Source organism: Rhipicephalus microplus, chromosome X, assembly GCF_043290135.1.
Source record: "Rhipicephalus microplus isolate Deutch F79 chromosome X, USDA_Rmic, whole genome shotgun sequence".
Classification (NCBI taxonomy): Eukaryota; Metazoa; Arthropoda; class Arachnida; order Ixodida; family Ixodidae; genus Rhipicephalus; species Rhipicephalus microplus.
The window spans coordinates 145,609,156-145,627,418 of NC_134710.1; the positions used below are offsets into that span (position 1 = coordinate 145,609,156).

At 42.3% G+C, this 18,263-nt stretch overlaps 1 protein-coding gene across 1 annotated transcript in view; it reads left to right on the top strand.

The window, feature by feature from the left end:
• Positions 1-105: 105 nt before the first annotated feature.
• Positions 106-18,263, top strand: part of Syx16 (syntaxin 16) — a 32,750-nt gene continuing 14,592 nt past the window's right edge. Inside the window, exons 1-6 of the mRNA XM_037433794.2 lie at positions 106-351; positions 497-582; positions 698-716; positions 804-837; positions 6,656-6,762; positions 11,554-11,719. Of these exons, the coding sequence (XP_037289691.1) occupies positions 271-351; positions 497-582; positions 698-716; positions 804-837; positions 6,656-6,762; positions 11,554-11,719 (493 nt within the window). The 5' untranslated portion in view covers positions 106-270. The remainder of the gene's footprint in view (positions 352-496; positions 583-697; positions 717-803; positions 838-6,655; positions 6,763-11,553; positions 11,720-18,263) is intronic.

Sequence of the window (18,263 nt, forward strand, 5' to 3'; positions counted from 1 at the left end):
TAAAGAAGTACTTAATAAATTAACAATTTACAAGACATTTATGTTTAATATTGCGTTTTTTGTTTGTTCAATATGTTTTTGTTTCAGCCAGTTTAGCCGTGCGATGGCGGCACCAGCGCTATGTCGTCTGTTTCACAATGGCGGCTAAAGTTTACATATGTAAAGGTAGCTTAGATTGAAATGTTTGTTTCAAACTTGTTAAGCGTACTTTTAACGTTGCACGTGTTCCTACTAGAGGCGTTCAAAGCGTAGTTATCAATTTATGTCAAAATGGTGACCAGAAGCCTCACAGAAGCGTTTGTGCTGATGCGTAACAATGCCCTTCAAAGCAAGCATATCTTCGGAGATCATGTAAGTCGACACTGTTAAAGTGCGTCGAGAAAGACAGATATACAATCTTCTCTTCGGTGGGCGTGGCATCACTTTCGAGCGCAATAGCTGTAACCAGCATTAAGGCTTCAGTACGACTGACATGATTGTTGTGTAACTTGTGCAGGTTCATGAAGACACCGTGGCACTAGTTGGACGGGATGTTGAAACTGGCATGGGCATTTATAAAGACGTCGCTGAACCTCCTCGATGGTAAGACGCATTACACTTGCAGGTAGCTATGCCATCTTTCTTTACTACATTATTTTCTAATATGTCATCATCTGCCGTTGTTTGTCCTTTTTTCTTTGATGTTTTCTCTGACTAGGATTGACGCCTTAGAAGAGGTGAGTCGTTATTACTCACTGTGATTTACAGTGCTTGCTTATATACTTACTTTGTGTCTTCTCCACGCCTGTTTTCTTTGCGCACAGGTAAACTATCAGATGACGAAGATCAGGGACAAATGTAAGTTCTCATAAATTGAGGTAATTACATTTTTGGGATGATGGTACGTTGCTTTTACTGCGCCAAACGTTTAGTGTGGGGCATTTTTTTATATAGGAAACCTCATTTATTTCCTCATTTTGTGTTTCCGGTGGTTTTTCACATGTTGTGTATTGTAATGACACTAAAACGCATGCTGATGTGTGTCAACTGAATATTACTGACATATGTCCTGAAAGGGGGTTGCTGTGTATGAATGCAGGAAAACCACCCTAAGTGAATTTACTAGCAGGCATTGCTGTACATGCATCCCGGCTGTGGCGGCTACCTTTCTGATGGAGGCAGAAATGTCGTAGGCCCATGTGCTCAGATTTGGGTGCACATTAAAGAAACCCAGGTGGTCAAAATTTCCGGAGCCCTCCACTACGGCGTCTCTGATAATCATATGGTGGTTTTGGGACGTTAAACCCCACAAATCAATCAATCCATTGCTGTACATGCAGGACGGCACCTTCGAGAGGTCAGAAGTGTTACTACTGATCCCTCGAAGGGGTCACAAGCACAATGTGTCAGTAACATGACAAGTCAAACTGTTTGCAGGCTACATTATGTCTGTGGGCTATTTTGTGCAACTCATGTAAATGCATCAATTAGAGTTACATGTGTTACTGATAATGTGATGTGCATTCTGTTGTATAGTTTTTATATTTAGCCATGTGTATACCATCTGATGTGTGTACCTTGCCACATCTTGAACTAGTCTGTAGGTAATTATTTAAATTTTTTAGAATATTTTTTAAAATAAATGTAAACAGCTCTACAAAGCTTGTCACTTGCACCTGGTGCTTGACCTGGTTTCTTCACTGCACTGCTGCAAATTTTCCTATAATTGTAAAATTCATGCTGGAAAAACTACAGGACAAGGTTTTTGTCGTGTCAGCATGGAATCTGCAGGCCTGTCAAGTTTTGTTTCCTGAAGTATGTCCTTGAGCTGTAGTTTCGTTGTCATAGACTGACGGAGATCTAATCTCACTGCTGTACTGTGAAGTTTCTGGGCTCACTCCCACCGCTGCTAAGTCAACTGCACCACTATAGTCCCTCAATACTATGAGGGACTATGGTGATACAGTTGCTTGTACTTTGCTGTTGAAGGTAAATTGAAGGACTGTCATACCACATAGCAGCCTGTTTATAGTGTAGTATTGCCTTAATTTTAAAGAGTCTGCCTAAAACAACATCTAGATTTTACTAAAAACTTTCCTGAAGGCACCTAATATCTTTGTGCCTAAGTAGATACTATGGGGGCTCTTATCCGTAAGTTGTGTTTATTTTTTTGCTCACTCATTATTTACATAATTTATTTATCAATGTATTTTTGTGTCTGGGAATGACCATGTTTAATAATGTAGGTTTTCCCCCATTTACTGCTTTCACACTCCCTCATTGAAGCTAAAGAACTTATAAAAAAGTTTTTGCTGCAAGGCACTAGCATTAGCGCAGATGTCAGAATAAGACAAGTTTAACAGTAAAAGTTACAAATAAAGTTTAAGATAAGTTCTTATAGTATGCTTTAAATGGTTTCTTCACATTCATTCATGCTGTAGCCATCAAGCAATAATTGATGTCATTTAGTCATTAGCCAAATCTGTGTAGGTCGCATACCTTGTCACATTTTCAAATAGTGCAGCATAAGTAGAGACTGCTCTAAGAAGCCATTTAAGAATTGTCAATTCACGTCATCACACATATTCATAACTTGCAGATGGCGGGAGCAGCTGCAGTGATTTACACCGTGGCTACTTTTCTACTTTTTTTGTGTGTGTTTATTTCATATTGACAACTATAATTACTTCTAAGAAATTTATAACTATGTTCTGAGTTTCAAACCTGCTTCTCAGTTTTTATGAAATATGAAGCAAGATTGGCTGGACAAGCCTATTGTGTTTCACCCTTGTTATTTTTCCCACTTCACTGCATTAGTGTTCTGCCCCGCCACGGTGGTCTAGTGGCTAAGGTACTCGGCTACTGACCCGCAGGTCGCGGGTTTGTATCCCGGCTGCGGCGGCTGCATTTCCGATGGAGGCGGGAATGTTGTAGGCCCGTGTGCTCAGATTTGGGTGCACGTTAAAGAACCGCAGGTGGTCGGAATTTCCGGAGCCCTCCACTATGGCGTCTCTCATAATCATATGGTGGTTTTGGGATGTTAAACCCCACATATCAAATCAATGCATTAGTGTTCTTGTTTTTTTTTGTTTTTTTTTAAATAAGTACATGAAGGAATTTATTTTTAAAAAAAAGATGTCTATCTCAGTTATTCATGAATTCTGCGGTGGCTGCAAATGTAGTGTGCTCTTATTTATAGTTATCTTTGCTGTTGATGTCAATATTTTAACACCAGTAGCCTTAGAACTGACCTGTTTCATAAACAAAACTTACAGGTCACGTCAGGTTTTTTAAGCCAAAGTGCCCATATCTACCAATCTTTAACCTATACTCTTTACATGCTAGTGTCTGGTTACAATTGTACTGTCTGAGTGATGAATACCGCCTTTGGTAGCTTCCGATTCTTGTGCAATTCATTTGCTTTCTTTTAAACTTGAGTGGATTTTTGTGCTTGTAGGCAGCATCTAAAAAAGTGTAGCACTGCACACTTTTTTAGATGCTACTCGCAATTAGACTAGTATAGTTTATAGGACTTTTTTTTTTGCAGTTTCTATATGCTTTAGCATGAAGCATAATATACACATAACTTTTTATGGCATTTTCTGCTAAGCAGTTCAATGTCATGGGTTTGACCTTCAATCTCTCAGCCTCATTTTAATAAGGCAAGAATGCAGGAAAAATTGTATTCAGCATTTGATATGCTGGAAAGAACCCCAACTGATCATGATTCGTCTGTAGCTCTAAACTATAGCATTTCTTTTGTGTACACATTTCTTTCATATGCTAAAAACTGTGATTTCTGATTTGTTGCACTGCAGATGACGAGACAAGGACCATACAGGGACTACAGGACAGGTGATGTGCTAATGTCCTATGCACCACCTGTCCTGTAGTGTCTGTATCGTTCTCGTCTTGTCATCTGCAGCACAAGAAGGAATTGTGAAGCATCACCAACTAGCGCAATTCATCGCTCTGGTTGACACCGAATCAGTTACTCATTGCATAAATTTTTTCAACACCATAAGTGATGGTAAAACTGTGACCGGACCATATGACATCATGCCTATAGCAATCTTCATGCTCAAACGAAGGATTGAGGAGAACTCTCGCCGACATACAGACCCCAAAAACACTGACAGCTTCGTTAAAAGTACTGACGTGAATTTCAAATATTTTCAGGTTATTGCTCTAAATAAGAACACTAATGTCGAGAGCCCTGAATAGAGTAATGTAATGCCTGGGAATGCATCGAGTTTATTTCAAAATACTGCTACCTTAGAAGTACACTTTTGGTATCAAGATATGGCTTTTCAGTGATGTTTCATGGCAGTGTGTTGTCATGGGCTGAAAGCAACTCTCGATGTACTAGCGAAAGATCTATCATCTGCTCGAGGCGTGCGCTTAAACAATGATAAGTGAACCGTCTTCCAGTGACCCGGACAGGCATTTTTGCGAATTTTTCTGCTTGCAGGATACAAAATTCGCAAACTCAGTGGAACTATCCAGACTCATAGGGATAATGTACATTGCAGTGGGGCAGGCTTGCTGATTCTCAGTGATGAAAAATTTTAAATCAAAGTAAAATATTTCATACGTGTTGTTTGACTGTGGCATGTGGAGAGCATTAACACTGCATACCAATGAAGCCAAAAATGTCTCTTTTGCAAAGTCTCAAAATTGTGTCAGTACTCTTTCAAGCCCTGCAGGGTAAGTGTGGACATCATTTGCAACTTCTACAGTGTATGCCACATTAACATTTTGGCACAAACTGTACTATGTTATTTGTCAATCAAATGATTGACTGATGGTGGTTTTTACAGAAATGATTATCATTGTAAATGCACAATTTATTGTTCAATATAAATGCTGTCTTGTTCATGCTATGCCTATGGGAAGGTTAATCTATTACAGCTGGACCCTTTATAAAAGACACTGATGTAAGAAACAAATGAGTATAAAAGGCACCAGAGTGCCCACATTAAAACCGAGGTTGATAAGAAAATGCATACATGGTACATTGCTTATAAGAAACAACTCCTATAAAAAACAAGAATTGCTGTTCGATGCATGTTTTTTAACAAGAGGTTCAACTGTGGTGCACAAGGCGTGCACAGGTCCTTGAATACCCTTGAAAATCAAGTCTGTTTTCAAGGTCCTTAAAAACCTTGAATTTTGGACAAGTTTTTGGAAAACCAAGAATGTTTTTAATCCTAACTTTGAATTGGTATTTTTTATCATGAAAAGGGTTTTCATTACTGAACCTTTGCTTTTGTTCAAGTTCTGAAATGTGGCCAACAAACCGTGCCAATTTTAATACCTATTTAGCCGACTCTCGTTAGGCAGCTGGCAGCATTTCGCTTGATGCGAGTCTTGGAGGTAGCGTTCACTGTACACATCGTGTCAATGACTGAAAACCTCACCGCCAGTGCTAGCGAAAGTAGTATCGGCTGCGAGCGCAGTCGTCCCATCACTATCGCATGTCCATTGCCTCCATCCAACACAGCGTCAGCGTTTGTGCGTGGGCTTTAACTCTTTCGTTACCGCGAGAAAATGGTTGTTTTTCATGCGTCTCGGAAAAGAAGTTTTGGCCAGTTTGAAAAGTACTCCAGCATTCGTTTCAGTATACTAAATTATGCATAATTAAAGGCTCTTCTAAAAAATATGATTTGTAGAGCAAAAAGAAATTGTGGAATGTGTAAAAATTATATAAGTAAGCAATTTTTCATTACCAAGTGATAAACAGTCATTAAAAACACTATATGGGCCAAAAAACTCAAAACAAGGAAAATTAAAAATTGGCACTTTAAAGATAAATGACCCAGAAATAGTATAAAAATAATAAATGTTCTACAAAATCTTCCAACTGACATAGACAAAAGAGATTTGTACCAATGTATGGCTTCATTGCTCATGTCATGCAGTAAATCATTTCCTATTATTGTGATATGTATTTTTTTTATGCAATAAATGTAAGACCTTCGGTGTGCACCGTTTCAAGATTTTTGATATTGAAAAAAAAATTTACCTCTTGAAGAAGGCCTTAAAAATTTTATATAGCCTTGAAAGTCCTTGCATATTCATGAATTTTTTTTTTTCGGAACTTGCACAAACCCTGTACAGTATGTTGAATAGTACCTTCTTTACCCGATTTTTTTGTATATCTTTGTTTTTCATTTTAAGTACGTGTATGAGCTGACTGCAGTATCATACTTGTAAATTTTTATTATTTTTTAGGTTAGTGTTCTTTTTTTTTTTTTTTTTCAAAGTGCCAGTTTCAGTTCTCTACTACTTGCACATTTTCGTATGCCTATGTCACATACTTCGAACATATTTTCAGTACTTGTGTGTGAAAGGTTGCCAGTGAATATTTAAAAATAGTGCTGCATTCTTGCTATAGGTGTGTTGTAGTGTTGCTGATATCCTCTATCTTTGTTGTTTTAGTTAGCATAAATTAAGTGCTACTGATGAAAAAATAATGAGTGCTTTTTCATTGTTTTTTATGCCTTCTCATTATTTCACACAGTTGAAAGCAGTTAATTGTTTCTTTTACCATACTCTAAAGATACATTTTCTTTTATTTACGTTTATGCAAGATTTTTGCTCCCATGGCATTTCTTGAACCTGCTTGATCCAGATCTTCTTAAAGCTCTAAGAATCGGTCATTTAATATTTACAGTGAAAGAGCTGTCTGCCTTGCACGATCGTCACCTCAACCGGCCAACATTTGATGAGAGCTCACTTGAAGAAGATGAGATTGAGCAAACAACACATCAGCTGGCACAGGTTTGAGATTCACTCTCTTTGTTGCAGCCAAGTAATTATTCACAGTGATAAACTGACTGGAGGGGGTTGGGGGAGGTGTTCGGTGTGTTGTAGTCCACCATGAGGCTGATTTGACTCCGTCCATCCCTCACTACCTCGCTGTCTTTTTCACCCAGAGTCCAACGCATACATTCAAAGACTCTGTTGACGTCATTGCAACTCAGACCCACCTTAATAGCCTAGCAGGCTGGGATGTTTGTACTGCTAAGCTTTAGGTTGCAGGTTCAATTCTTGGCCACAGCAGTTGCATTTCAATTGGGGCAAAATGCGATGACACCCATGTAGTTAGATTTAGGTGCAAGTTGTCAAATTTTATTCATAGTCTTGTACTACTTTGAGCTTCATGATCATATATCTTGGTTGTGGCACAGAAAACACTAGAAATAATTGCAATGAAGGAGGTGAAGTTCAGTTAGTCTGTTTACTCGATAAATGTGTAGAGATGTGTTCTGCTCGCTCATTTACTTGTAAACTGAAGGAGTGCAAACTATGATGCTATTGAATTTTATTTGCTGTTAGATTCCTCTAGCTGAAGCAAGAAAAGTGCATATTGTGCAGCATGCCAGCTTATCCTCTTTCCCACAATACCATGATTTTGTCAAAATGTCAACCCCTCAATCCACAAATGGATTTTCGGTGCATTACTGCCTAAATTTGACATCTGACAAATTTTTTATTCCAGTGCATTTACTATTCATCTTCCCAACTGTCTAAAGCACCTTTCTTTAGTCACCATATGAAAAGTAGAGTACTACTTCTTTTTTCACTCTGTAGATTTACAACCACAGCTTTCTATAAAGGGTAATCAAGGGGGAGAACTCCTCGGGGGAGAAGCAGCGTATGTGGATCGCATGACAACGGTATGACGGATTAGCAAGTGGGCATGACCTCTCCATGCCTTCTTGCTGAGAATCGGACCTTGTTAGCAACAGGAAAAAAAATCCTCGTCCGATGGGAGAAAAAGCGCAATTTCGGGCTGATGTTTGGAGTGCGTTGGCCACAGGTTCGGTGTCCACTCAGTAAAACTTATTGTTAGGATAGTTGGGTACTCGTCATATTGTCAGATATTTAGCGCAACTTTCACTCTCACAAACACTCGCACATCCACCCGAGTAACACACATGACACTCAATGCTCACTACCAACTGTTTATTTCTCCTAAATGACCTTCTTATATACGTACAGAAAAATTTGCAAAAGCAATAAATGGTGTTGGCGCTATGTACATCACACCCTGTATGCTGTCCACATGCGCAGCTCCGTTCATAGTTGCTTTTGCGCATTTTTCTGTAGGTATATAAGAAGGTCATTCAGGAGAAATAAACAGTTGGTAGTGAGCGCTGAGTGTCTTGTGTTTTACTCGGGTGGATGTGTGTTTGTGTCAGTGTCCTCAATGGTAGCAATAGCCTAGCTTAGCGGCGATGTCACTTCCCTTGATTGTGTGCTTGTGGGACACTACGTGTACTATGTCCCACATACTAGATATTATCTTTTTTTTTCTTTCAAATTTGGTTATTTTAATTAGCATTTTGACATTGCCATTTTCTTAAGCCATATGAACCGAATGTCAGCAGTTTTTCTGAAACAACGACCTAACGAGAGAAAAAAAAAATGTAACACCTATTTGTAGTGTATTATTGATGAAAAGCAATATACAATGCATTTGAGCAAATTTTATAGAGGTTTAGTGGAGTGTTGCTTGCTCTCTCAGATTCATACTTCTCATGCAGAAGGCTGCACCTCATTATACATAATTTCAGCGCTATAACAGAAAATTTCTGCATCTATAATGACAAGCTAAATTGTCTGCAGTGAACAAAAACCTCGGGCCTAGATGAATGTTGACTAATGTAAGATACAAGAGTTTTCCACATTATGCATATATTTTACTTGAAAAAATTTCTTATGTAAAAGTGTTAGTATATGCTCTCTGCAAAAGGTGGCAGTGCAAGTCTCTATAGCTTAATTCTGCACTTGGCCATTCCTCCCTGGCCCGCACGGTACTTTTATCATCAGAAGCCGTTGAAACGTGTGGTTGTACAAGCCACCAGAGTAGTCTGGTAACACTGGCTTCTCTCTTCATTCGCCTGATCCGTGTGAGCGGGGTACTTCTATGGGTTTTTCTCTCGGCTAGCTGACATGACTAAGCTCCACCTTTATCCCCCACAAATTTCTCGCTCATGTGAATACCACTGCAGCCACACTAATCAATAGTGACTGAAGAACTTGAACCCTTCTCTGCATTTTAGTGATGCTTAAGAATGAAATAATGTTGAGTACCTACATGTTTCATGTAGTTATGGTATTGCCAAGTGGATATGGTTGTGTTGCCATGTCAAGTGGATATGGTGTTTGGCACAAGGCGATGTGCCAGCATGCCAACTCTTCCTTGTACTTTAAGGTATTGCAGAGCAATTTGTGTTCCTGATACCTGGGAATAACTAGGCTTCTTTCATAACCAGAATATGAAGGTCATGTAAAGACGATATTATTTAATCACTTAAAATTTTTAAGCAGATTTATTGCCTTCAGTAAGCAAAAGAAAGTATTGATGATCATTGTGCCAGCATATCTGTGGGAGCTAAGTTTGGCATATATGTACCACTTTGGATTTACCTATGTGCTGTGCCTAATTATGACCACAGAAGTGCTCATTGTTTAGTTATTGTATGACTGTCTTGTATTACCGTCAGCTTCAAGTGCTTTCTTGATGTTCGACCTGATGTTTTGTAGGAAATTTTCGTGTTGTAGTAGTTAGAATTTAAATGGGCGAAACTTGCTTTTGACTGAAAACTATTTTGTAATACCATGTATTATAAACAGCTTTTTCTTCAGGGTTTTATTGTTCGTGATTAGTGTTTTTGTTTGCAGTACTTTAGAACAATGGCTCTGAGCATGACATTTTTGCCATGCCCCTGAACTGCTTGACCCAGAGAACTGTAATGGCTTAGTTAACAGCAAGTGCAAGAAACTTCATTATACATATTTTTTTTCTGTGTACATTGTATTTTAACTTATTTGTTTTCAGTCGTGTAACAACTAGCCGAGCTTTTAACCTTGCTGCATATGAGTACATAAATAACGCCATCATTGTTTGTGACTCATAGTTTTGTAAATGAAGGATTTAGTTAGTGGATCTTCACTAAGAGGTTTGAAGTTATGCTGCCAAGTGTGAGACTTCTGCTATGGTGTGCAAATTCTTTAGCTTAGCACAGTCATAAAGAGGTGAGGTAGCTTCCCACGATCAAGCTTCTAGTGTAAACATAATGGATGAAACAATGCCTGCTTGGGTCGTTTCCCCCTCTGGTTCGGCCATTGTTTCCACAAAATAGATTGCATCAGCTTTTCCAGTGAAAGAGGAAAACCTTTGAGTGAAAACCCCTTAAGAAGCTCAATACTTGCTTTATATCCTGCCTTTAAGAGGAAACCATTTGCTTTGGACTACTATGTCAATGCATAGCAACTTGAATGATAGTGTACAGATTATCAGATTAATTCTCAGAGAAGCACATGGCATTGTCAACTTGAAAATTTGAATTACTGCAATGCTAGCTATAGTTCATTTGCCCATGGCATGATCCCTCTATTCGCTAAGCTAACCAGCATGAAAAACAAAAATGCATGTACAACAGGATCGTTGTCTTTGTTAATTTCCCAAATGTTGCACCAACTTGCCCAGACAAAAGCTCTCCTAAACCACATTTCATAGCTTTCTCAGAGTTTTTCATTACATAAAAAGTTGTGGATGGCTGGGACATCTTGGAAGTCTTCAGAGTAATAACTTCTTCGAATCACTCAACTAGAACAGAGCTAAGTACAGTGCTTTTGATGGGAAAAAATTCTGTTCAACAGGAGCGAGTCACAAGCAGCCTGTTTCTGCCAGCCATATGACAGTCAAAGCTAAAGGTGTTAAATAATTTAGAGCATAGTTTCTGTGTAGGTTGAAATTGACTCTTTGGTTATGAAATGAAAGTTATCAGTTCGATGGCCAAAGTGCCTTCTGGAAATACGTCCTCAAGTGACTTATTCAGGCGAAATAGAAAGCTGGCTAAATAGGGTAGGTACTGCAATTGGAATAATTGAATCCATGAAGACACAATGGGAAATGATAGGAGTCTCTCAGGGGCATCAGTCAATATGGACTAAGCATTGTTTGATTTTTTTTTTTTTGCTTCCCATTGCATGGAGATTGTCTCAAGAAACAGGCTGCATATTCATGGCTGCCAGTTGCACAAGGCTCTTCGAGGAGATAATTTAAAATGCCAAGTCACTCAAGAAGCTATGAGAAACCGCTTAAATTAAAGTGAATAAGAGACAACAAATAATAAAGTATATCTTTTTAATGTTGAAGAGGTCGAAGCTTGATGCCACAAACACCGAGTGTCGGATGTTGTTTAAGAAAAGGGTACGAAACTTTTGTGTTTAAGACATTCGAAGTTGTGTGTGTGTGTGTGTGTGTGTGTGTGTGTGTGTGTGTGTGTGTGTGTGTGTGTGTGTGTGTGTGTGTGTGCGTGCGTGCGTGCGTGTGCGTGTGTATGCTCGCGTGCTTTTGGGTGAGGGAAGCATTTATGCATTAGTTATCTCCTTATTATCAAAGGAGTTCTTACTGATGAATATGTAGGCGATTACTGCTAGGCTTAGTGTGCACTGTTATGAGTAGTACTGTTTTCAAACTTTTTGGTTTTTTTGTGTGTGTGGCGGTTATTCTCTACAATGAATGATATCTGCAACACTTGTGCACTCTTTTTGCAGCTTTTTAGCCATTGCCAGCAACTGCTGTCTGTGATCCAGCAAGGAGTGCAACATGGTTCCAATGCCAAGGAGGCTCACTTGGCACAGAATGTGGTGCGCTCTGTGGCCAGTTCTCTTCAGTCTCTCAGCTCTAGTTTTCGTTCTTCTCAGACAACATACTGCAAGAGTGAGTCTCATGCTCTTTTACAGTATAATATAAATCTTTTTTTTTTCATATATTAGAGCTTTCTGGAGCTGTGAGTTGTCATAATAAACTTTTCTAATGCAAAGTTGTTAGTGTAACAGGCTTAGCATGTGTCTAAAGTGTTTGCCTCTAAGAAAATGGCATGCACTAGATTTTTCTGCGTAATAAGTCAGTTCAAGCAAGTATAGTGATGTTTATTTGCAATAGCTTAGATCTGTTCATTTGACTGTGAATGGGTGCATGTATCAAGATTGCCTTTCAAAAACAGTAGAACTCTCAACTAACTGTGAATGACATCTCTTCAAGCTTGTTTTATATACTCAATAATTGAACCATTCCATTTAGACCTTTCTAGAGCTCCCACATATTTTTTTGCTTAGGGTCACTGCTAGATCAGTCCCTGGAAATTTCACAGATTATAAGCAGTAGTGCTTGCTTTAATTATACTTGGGTATGTGTGCGGTCCACAACTAATAAAGGGCAAATTACTATTGTTATCATCATCATTATTATGTTACTTCATGTCGACTGCAGGCTCAAGGAATGTTCAGTTCTGCAATTTGTTTCCAATTAGGGCTGCTTTCGACATCTGATTCTAGAGTGACCGCACTACTAGTGAAATGCAGGACACGCTTACCCAGCAGCAAAACAATTTTTTTTTTCCTCTCTACCTATTATATTCTTTTTGGTGGTTTCGAGTAGAAATATTGACAAATCTAGGGTCCTAAATTACAGAAGTGGACCCTTCTGTAATTTTTTTTATTGTGAATTCACTGCAAAAAAAATAAACTGCAGCATTTTTGATGGTTAAATAACTGTAATTAGGACTGGGTAATACTTAGTCCTTTTTTTTTCTTAATTTTTATAGGCACAGTTTCTTAGGGCAAGTATCAGTTTGCAACAGGCTGCTTTTTTACATGCAGATTTAGTGCGTACATCAGCGTAAAAAAGTTGTGCCAACAAAATTTATTGAACTTGAAGCCATGCCATGTCATAATTTGCAAGGTAATTGAAAAAAAAAATTTTTTTTGAAAAGAAACCGGGCAGCATTAGGGTTTATTTTATTTCTTATTATGTTTTTAGTCATTTGTTTTTATTTTCTGATACATATTTCTTATGAGCACCTTATGGGCAGAGGCAAGCTTTGGGATAACAGATAGCATGATTGATTCCTAAAGAGTGAGTTATGATGGCTTTTAAGCTGTGTATTGATGACATTGTTTTTATTGATGAGTTGATTTATCTAAAATATGTATGACGATATAGGAGTTTAACTTGCTTTAATTTTACTTTAGATGAAGTTGTTAATATATAGTGCAATTATGTATATAGTGACATTGCCCATTCAAATTATTTCATCTTACTATTATTATAAATGCACACATGAATTTCTGTATACAATTAATAAGATCCATGGTTATACCTTTGTGTTAGTTTCATCAAGAGCTGTACATAAGAAATTTTATGTCATGGACAGTACAGAACTGTAAGGTCGTAATTATCATTTATAATTGTAAATTAATTATTATGGTATAATTGCAAACTTATTAGTGACATGCTGCATCAGAATATGATCATAATTCTGATGTAGTGAAGAGGAATGCCCACTACTGCAGCGACATCGACACGTTGGCACGAGGCACGAGCTAAGATGGCCTGGTTGCTGCTGCGACGCTGCCCGTACATCCGGCTCTTGCTCTTGCTGCTTCTGTACCAACGCTGATACCGCTTTTGACCTTGCATTTACATTATATTTTGGTGGAGAGTGCTACGGTCTTCCCCAGTCCTGGAACTGCGTAGCCGAAAGCTGCCGTCCATCATGCCTGACGACGCTGTCTTCACACCCCCACCGGCTTCGCCATGCAGGAGCTGTCCCGGTGCCCAGCTCTTGCGAGAACCCGACATCTTCAGCGGCACCGACGAGAAAGACGTTGAGGATTGGCTGGAATTTTATGAACGAGCCAGCACTACTAAAAAATGGGACGATCCCACAAAGCTTGGTACCGTGATGTTTTATTTAACGGATGTTGCCAAGCTGTGGTACAGAAACCATGAGGCGGATATTCCCACTTGGACTACCTTCAAAACCTGCATCGCAGATGTTTTTGGACGCCCTGGTGTGCGCAAACTTCACGCAGAACAACGCCTACGAGGCCGGTCCCAACAAACTGGCGAGACATTCACTAGCTACATAGAGGACATCCTCGACCTCTGCCGGCGTGTCGACCCGTCGATGGCAGAAACTGACAAGGTGCGACATATCATGAAAGGCATTTCCGACGACGCCTTTCAAATGCTGCTCTCCAAGAACCCTGTCACTGTCTCCGAGGTCATCGAGTTGTGTCAGAGTTTCGACGAGCTGCGACGACAGCGTCTTCTCACGCGACGCCCTGACGTCCCGGATGACACCCTCTCAAGCCTGGCCACCACATCTGACCTTCAGTCGCTGCTATCGCAGACCAAGGAGTTTGTTCGTGCTGAGGTCGCTCGTCAGCTATCGCTGCTATCAACAGCCGGCCAACCACCGTCACCTCTGCCAGCAAACATTCGCCAGGTCATCCAGGAGCAAGTTTGCGCGGCCCTGCCATCTGCCCGTGACACTTCACCATTGACGAGCCCTGTTGCCTGTGCCGAGGTAAATACACCTCTAAGCTATGCTGAAGTAGTGGCTCGACCACCTCTTCAGACTTTTACGTCGCTTCCCTCAGCCGTGCCGCTCCGACCCACTACTCGGTTCGCTCAGCCAAGGTCCGTCCAGAGTAGTGGACAATGGCGTACACTCGACAATCGCCCAATATGCTTTGCCTGTGGACTACCTGGCCACATAGCGCGATACTGCCGTCGGCGCGTCCCTGTCTATCGCCAGAGCTACGACCAGACCTTCGAACTTGCCCTTTATGTGCCACCGCGCCCTTCGTTCACAGGCTCCCAGCCCCCCGACCAGATGTCATCGTACGCCGACCACCGCCCTCCTGTTAACCGCCGCTCGCCATCGCCGATGCGTCGTCGACCTTCATCACCGGAGCGGGAAAACTAATTGCCGCAGTTCCAGAGGCAGGAACAGCGTCACCAGCGAAAAGACCAAGGCCTCTCACTTCACCAACGAATGTTCTAGACGTACATGTGGACGGCGTCGCTGCACTTGCTCTTGTCGACACTGGTGCAGCAGTTTCAGTGATCAGTGCTAGACTCTGCCGCTTGCTCAAAAAAGTTATGACGCCACTAGCAAGTATATCACTTCGTACAGCCAGCGCAGATCACGTCACACCAGCCGCTGCCTGTACTGCTCGCATCGCGATTGATGGCCTAATTTATGTCGTTGAATTGCTAGTGTTGGATTCCTGCTCCCACGACCTCATTTTGGGCTGGGTTTTTCTCTCCACTAATAAGGCCGTCATCGACTGCTCTCGCGCTGAGGTGGCATTTGAAGTGTTTGACGACGCTCCATTATATGACGCTTATGAAACTGGGGACAAACTATTTGTTGCTGAAGACGTCATCATACCGCCGCACTCTTTTGCCCTTACCATGGTGTCCTGCAACTCTCTCGCCGAGTCTAGTGCCCTTTTCACGCCATCTGCTCTTTTCATTCATCGCAAGTGTTCGCCGCTACCTTGTGCCCTTCTAGAACTTCATGACGGAAGTCGCCGGAGTGACCTGTGCCTCTTCGCCGCAGACTACAAGGCCAGACGTACTGAGCAGCTCCATCGCCGACACGTTAACCGTTTCGCAACGTGCTCAGCTTCTACGACTGCTGAACAAATTCCATTATTCCTTCGACTGCCAGCATACTCCCCTCGGCCGCACGTCAGCCGTGTGTCACCGCATCAACACGGGTACCAATGCGCCATTGCGTCAAAGACCCTATCGCGTGTCCGCAGCCGAGCGACAGGTTATCGATAAGCAAGTAGCTGATATGCTCAAGCGTGGCGTAATCCAGCCTTCGAACAGCCCCTGGGCATCTCCAGTCGTTCTCGTTAAGAAGAAGGATGGGTCAATTCGCTTCTGTGTTGACTACCGTCGTCTTAACAAAATAACTCAAAAGGACGTTTACCCGTTACCGAGAATCGACGATGCCCTTGACTGCCTCCAAGGTGCGGAGTTCTTCTCTTCTATTGACTCACGGAGTGGCTACTGGCAAGTCCCTCTGGCACCTGAAGATCAGCCTAAGACGGCCTTTGTCACACCTGATGGCCTTTACGAATTCTGTGTCATGCCTTTTGGTCTTTGCAACGCACCCGCAACATTCGAGCGGATGATGGACAATCTTTTGCGTGGCCTGAAGTGGAAAACATGCCTGTGCTACTTAGATGACGTGATTATATTTTCACCGGATTTTCCAACACATCTCCACAGGCTAGATGAAGTGCTGCAGTGCCTAACTGATGCCAACCTTCAGCTCAACCTGAAGAAATGCCGCTTCGGCGCAAGTTAGCTCACCATCCTCGGTCATGTTGTATCTTAAGAGGGTATTCTTCCAGACACTGCCAAGCTTCGGGCAGTTGCAGAGTTCCCTAAACCTTCGTCTCTGAAGGATCTGCGCAGCTTTCTTGGCCTGTGCTCGTATTTCTGCCGCTTTATTCGGAATTTCGCCATGATCACCGCCCCCTTGACTGAACTTCTACGTAGTGACTCAAAAAGTTACGCTTGGTCACCCGCCTGTGACGATGCTTTCGAAAAGTTGCGCCACCTGTTAACCTCGCCGCCAATCTTGCGTCTTTTCGACCCGACGGCTCCGACGGAGGTACACATTGATGCCAGCGGTGTTGGACTCGGCGCCGTGCTCGCGCAGCGCAAATCGGGATTCCAGGAGTACGTAGTCGCATACGCAAGCCGTACACTCACCAAAGCGGAGAACTATTCTGTGACAGAAAGAGTGTCTGGCAATTATATGGGCTCTAGGTAAATTTAGACCGTACCTATATGGCCGCCCTTTCGACGTAGTCACCGATCACCATGCGCTTTGTTGGTTATCCACGTTGAAGGACCCCTCCGGCCGTTGAGCTCGCTGGGCTTTGCGGTTGCAAGAGTTCGACATGCGTGTTGTCTACAGGTCTGGCCGACGTCATACTGATGCCGACGCTCTCTCACGCTCACCTATGTCCTCCGAAAGCTCTGCATGTTTATCTGCCGTGGACGAAATGGTTGCGTTCCCAAAAAACTGTGACATGGCGTCTGAGCAACACAAGGATGACTGGATCAGCTCTCTTCTGCGATTCCTTTCAGATCCGTCGACTTCTCCATCTTCTCGAACGTTGCGCCGTCAAGCGGCTCACTTTGACGTCCGGGATGGCCTTCTTTATCGCAGGAATTACAAGCCTGACGGCCGAAAGTGGTTACTGGTCATACCTCGCCATCTTCGTGCTGCAATATGTTCAGCTTTCCACGCTTACCCTCAGTGCGCACATGCGGGCATCTTCAAAACATACGCTCGGCTTTCCTCCCGTTTTTATTGGCGAGGCATGTACACCTTTTTGCGCAAGTACATTCAGTCATGCCCACAGTGCCAACGACGGAAAGCTCTGCCTCATCATACCTCTGGTCCGATCCAGCCAATTCCTTGCCCAGCCAGGCCTTTTGACCGCATTGGGATCGATCTGTACGGGCCTCTTCCACTCAAGGCTTCCGGAAACCGTTGGATTGTTGTCGCTGTCGACTATTTGACGCGATATGCAGAAACAGCCACTTTGCCTGCTGCCACAGCACGCGACGTATCATCTTTTCTCCTGCGGCACTTCATTCTCCATCATGGCGCACCACGTGAACTTCTCAGCGACAGAGGACGTGTATTCCTCTCTGAAGTCGTCAACGCACTCCTTGCCGAATGCCGTATCGTTCACCGGACTACCACCGCCTACCATCCGCAGACGAATGGATTGACGGAAAGATTCAACCGTACCCTAAGGGATATGATATCAAAGTATGTTGCCTCAGACCACTCCGACTGGGACCTCATTCTGCCGTTTGTGACATACGCCTACAATACTGCTCCACAGGCGACCACGGGCTTTTTACCATTTTTCCTGTTATATGGCCGAGACCCTTCCACCACACTAGATACCATTCTGCCCTACCACCCCGATTCCTCCAAGTCTACGCCCATCTCTGAAGCTGCCCGCCGTGCCGAGGAATGCCGTAAGCTCGCCCAGTCGTTCACAACCATCGACCAGTGGAGACAAAAATATCGGCGTGACGATAACCACCCGTACCCTAACTTTGTTCCGGACACTCTTGTGTGGCTTTAAGTTCCTGCTGTGCCTACAGGCCTTTCCTCGAAGTTTTTTTTAAAATACCAGGGACCCTACCGCATTGTCTCACAGACTTCACCAGTTAACTACATCGTCGAACCCGTTACGCCATCCACAGACCGGCGCTTTCGGGGACGTGAAACTGTTCACGTACAGCGGCTGAAACCTTATTACGATCTGCTCGTACTCTGTTCACCGTGAGTCGCCCGGATGGCTCCTCTTTCGACGGGGGACGAAGTGTAGTGAAGAGGAATGCCCACTACTGCAGCGACATCGAC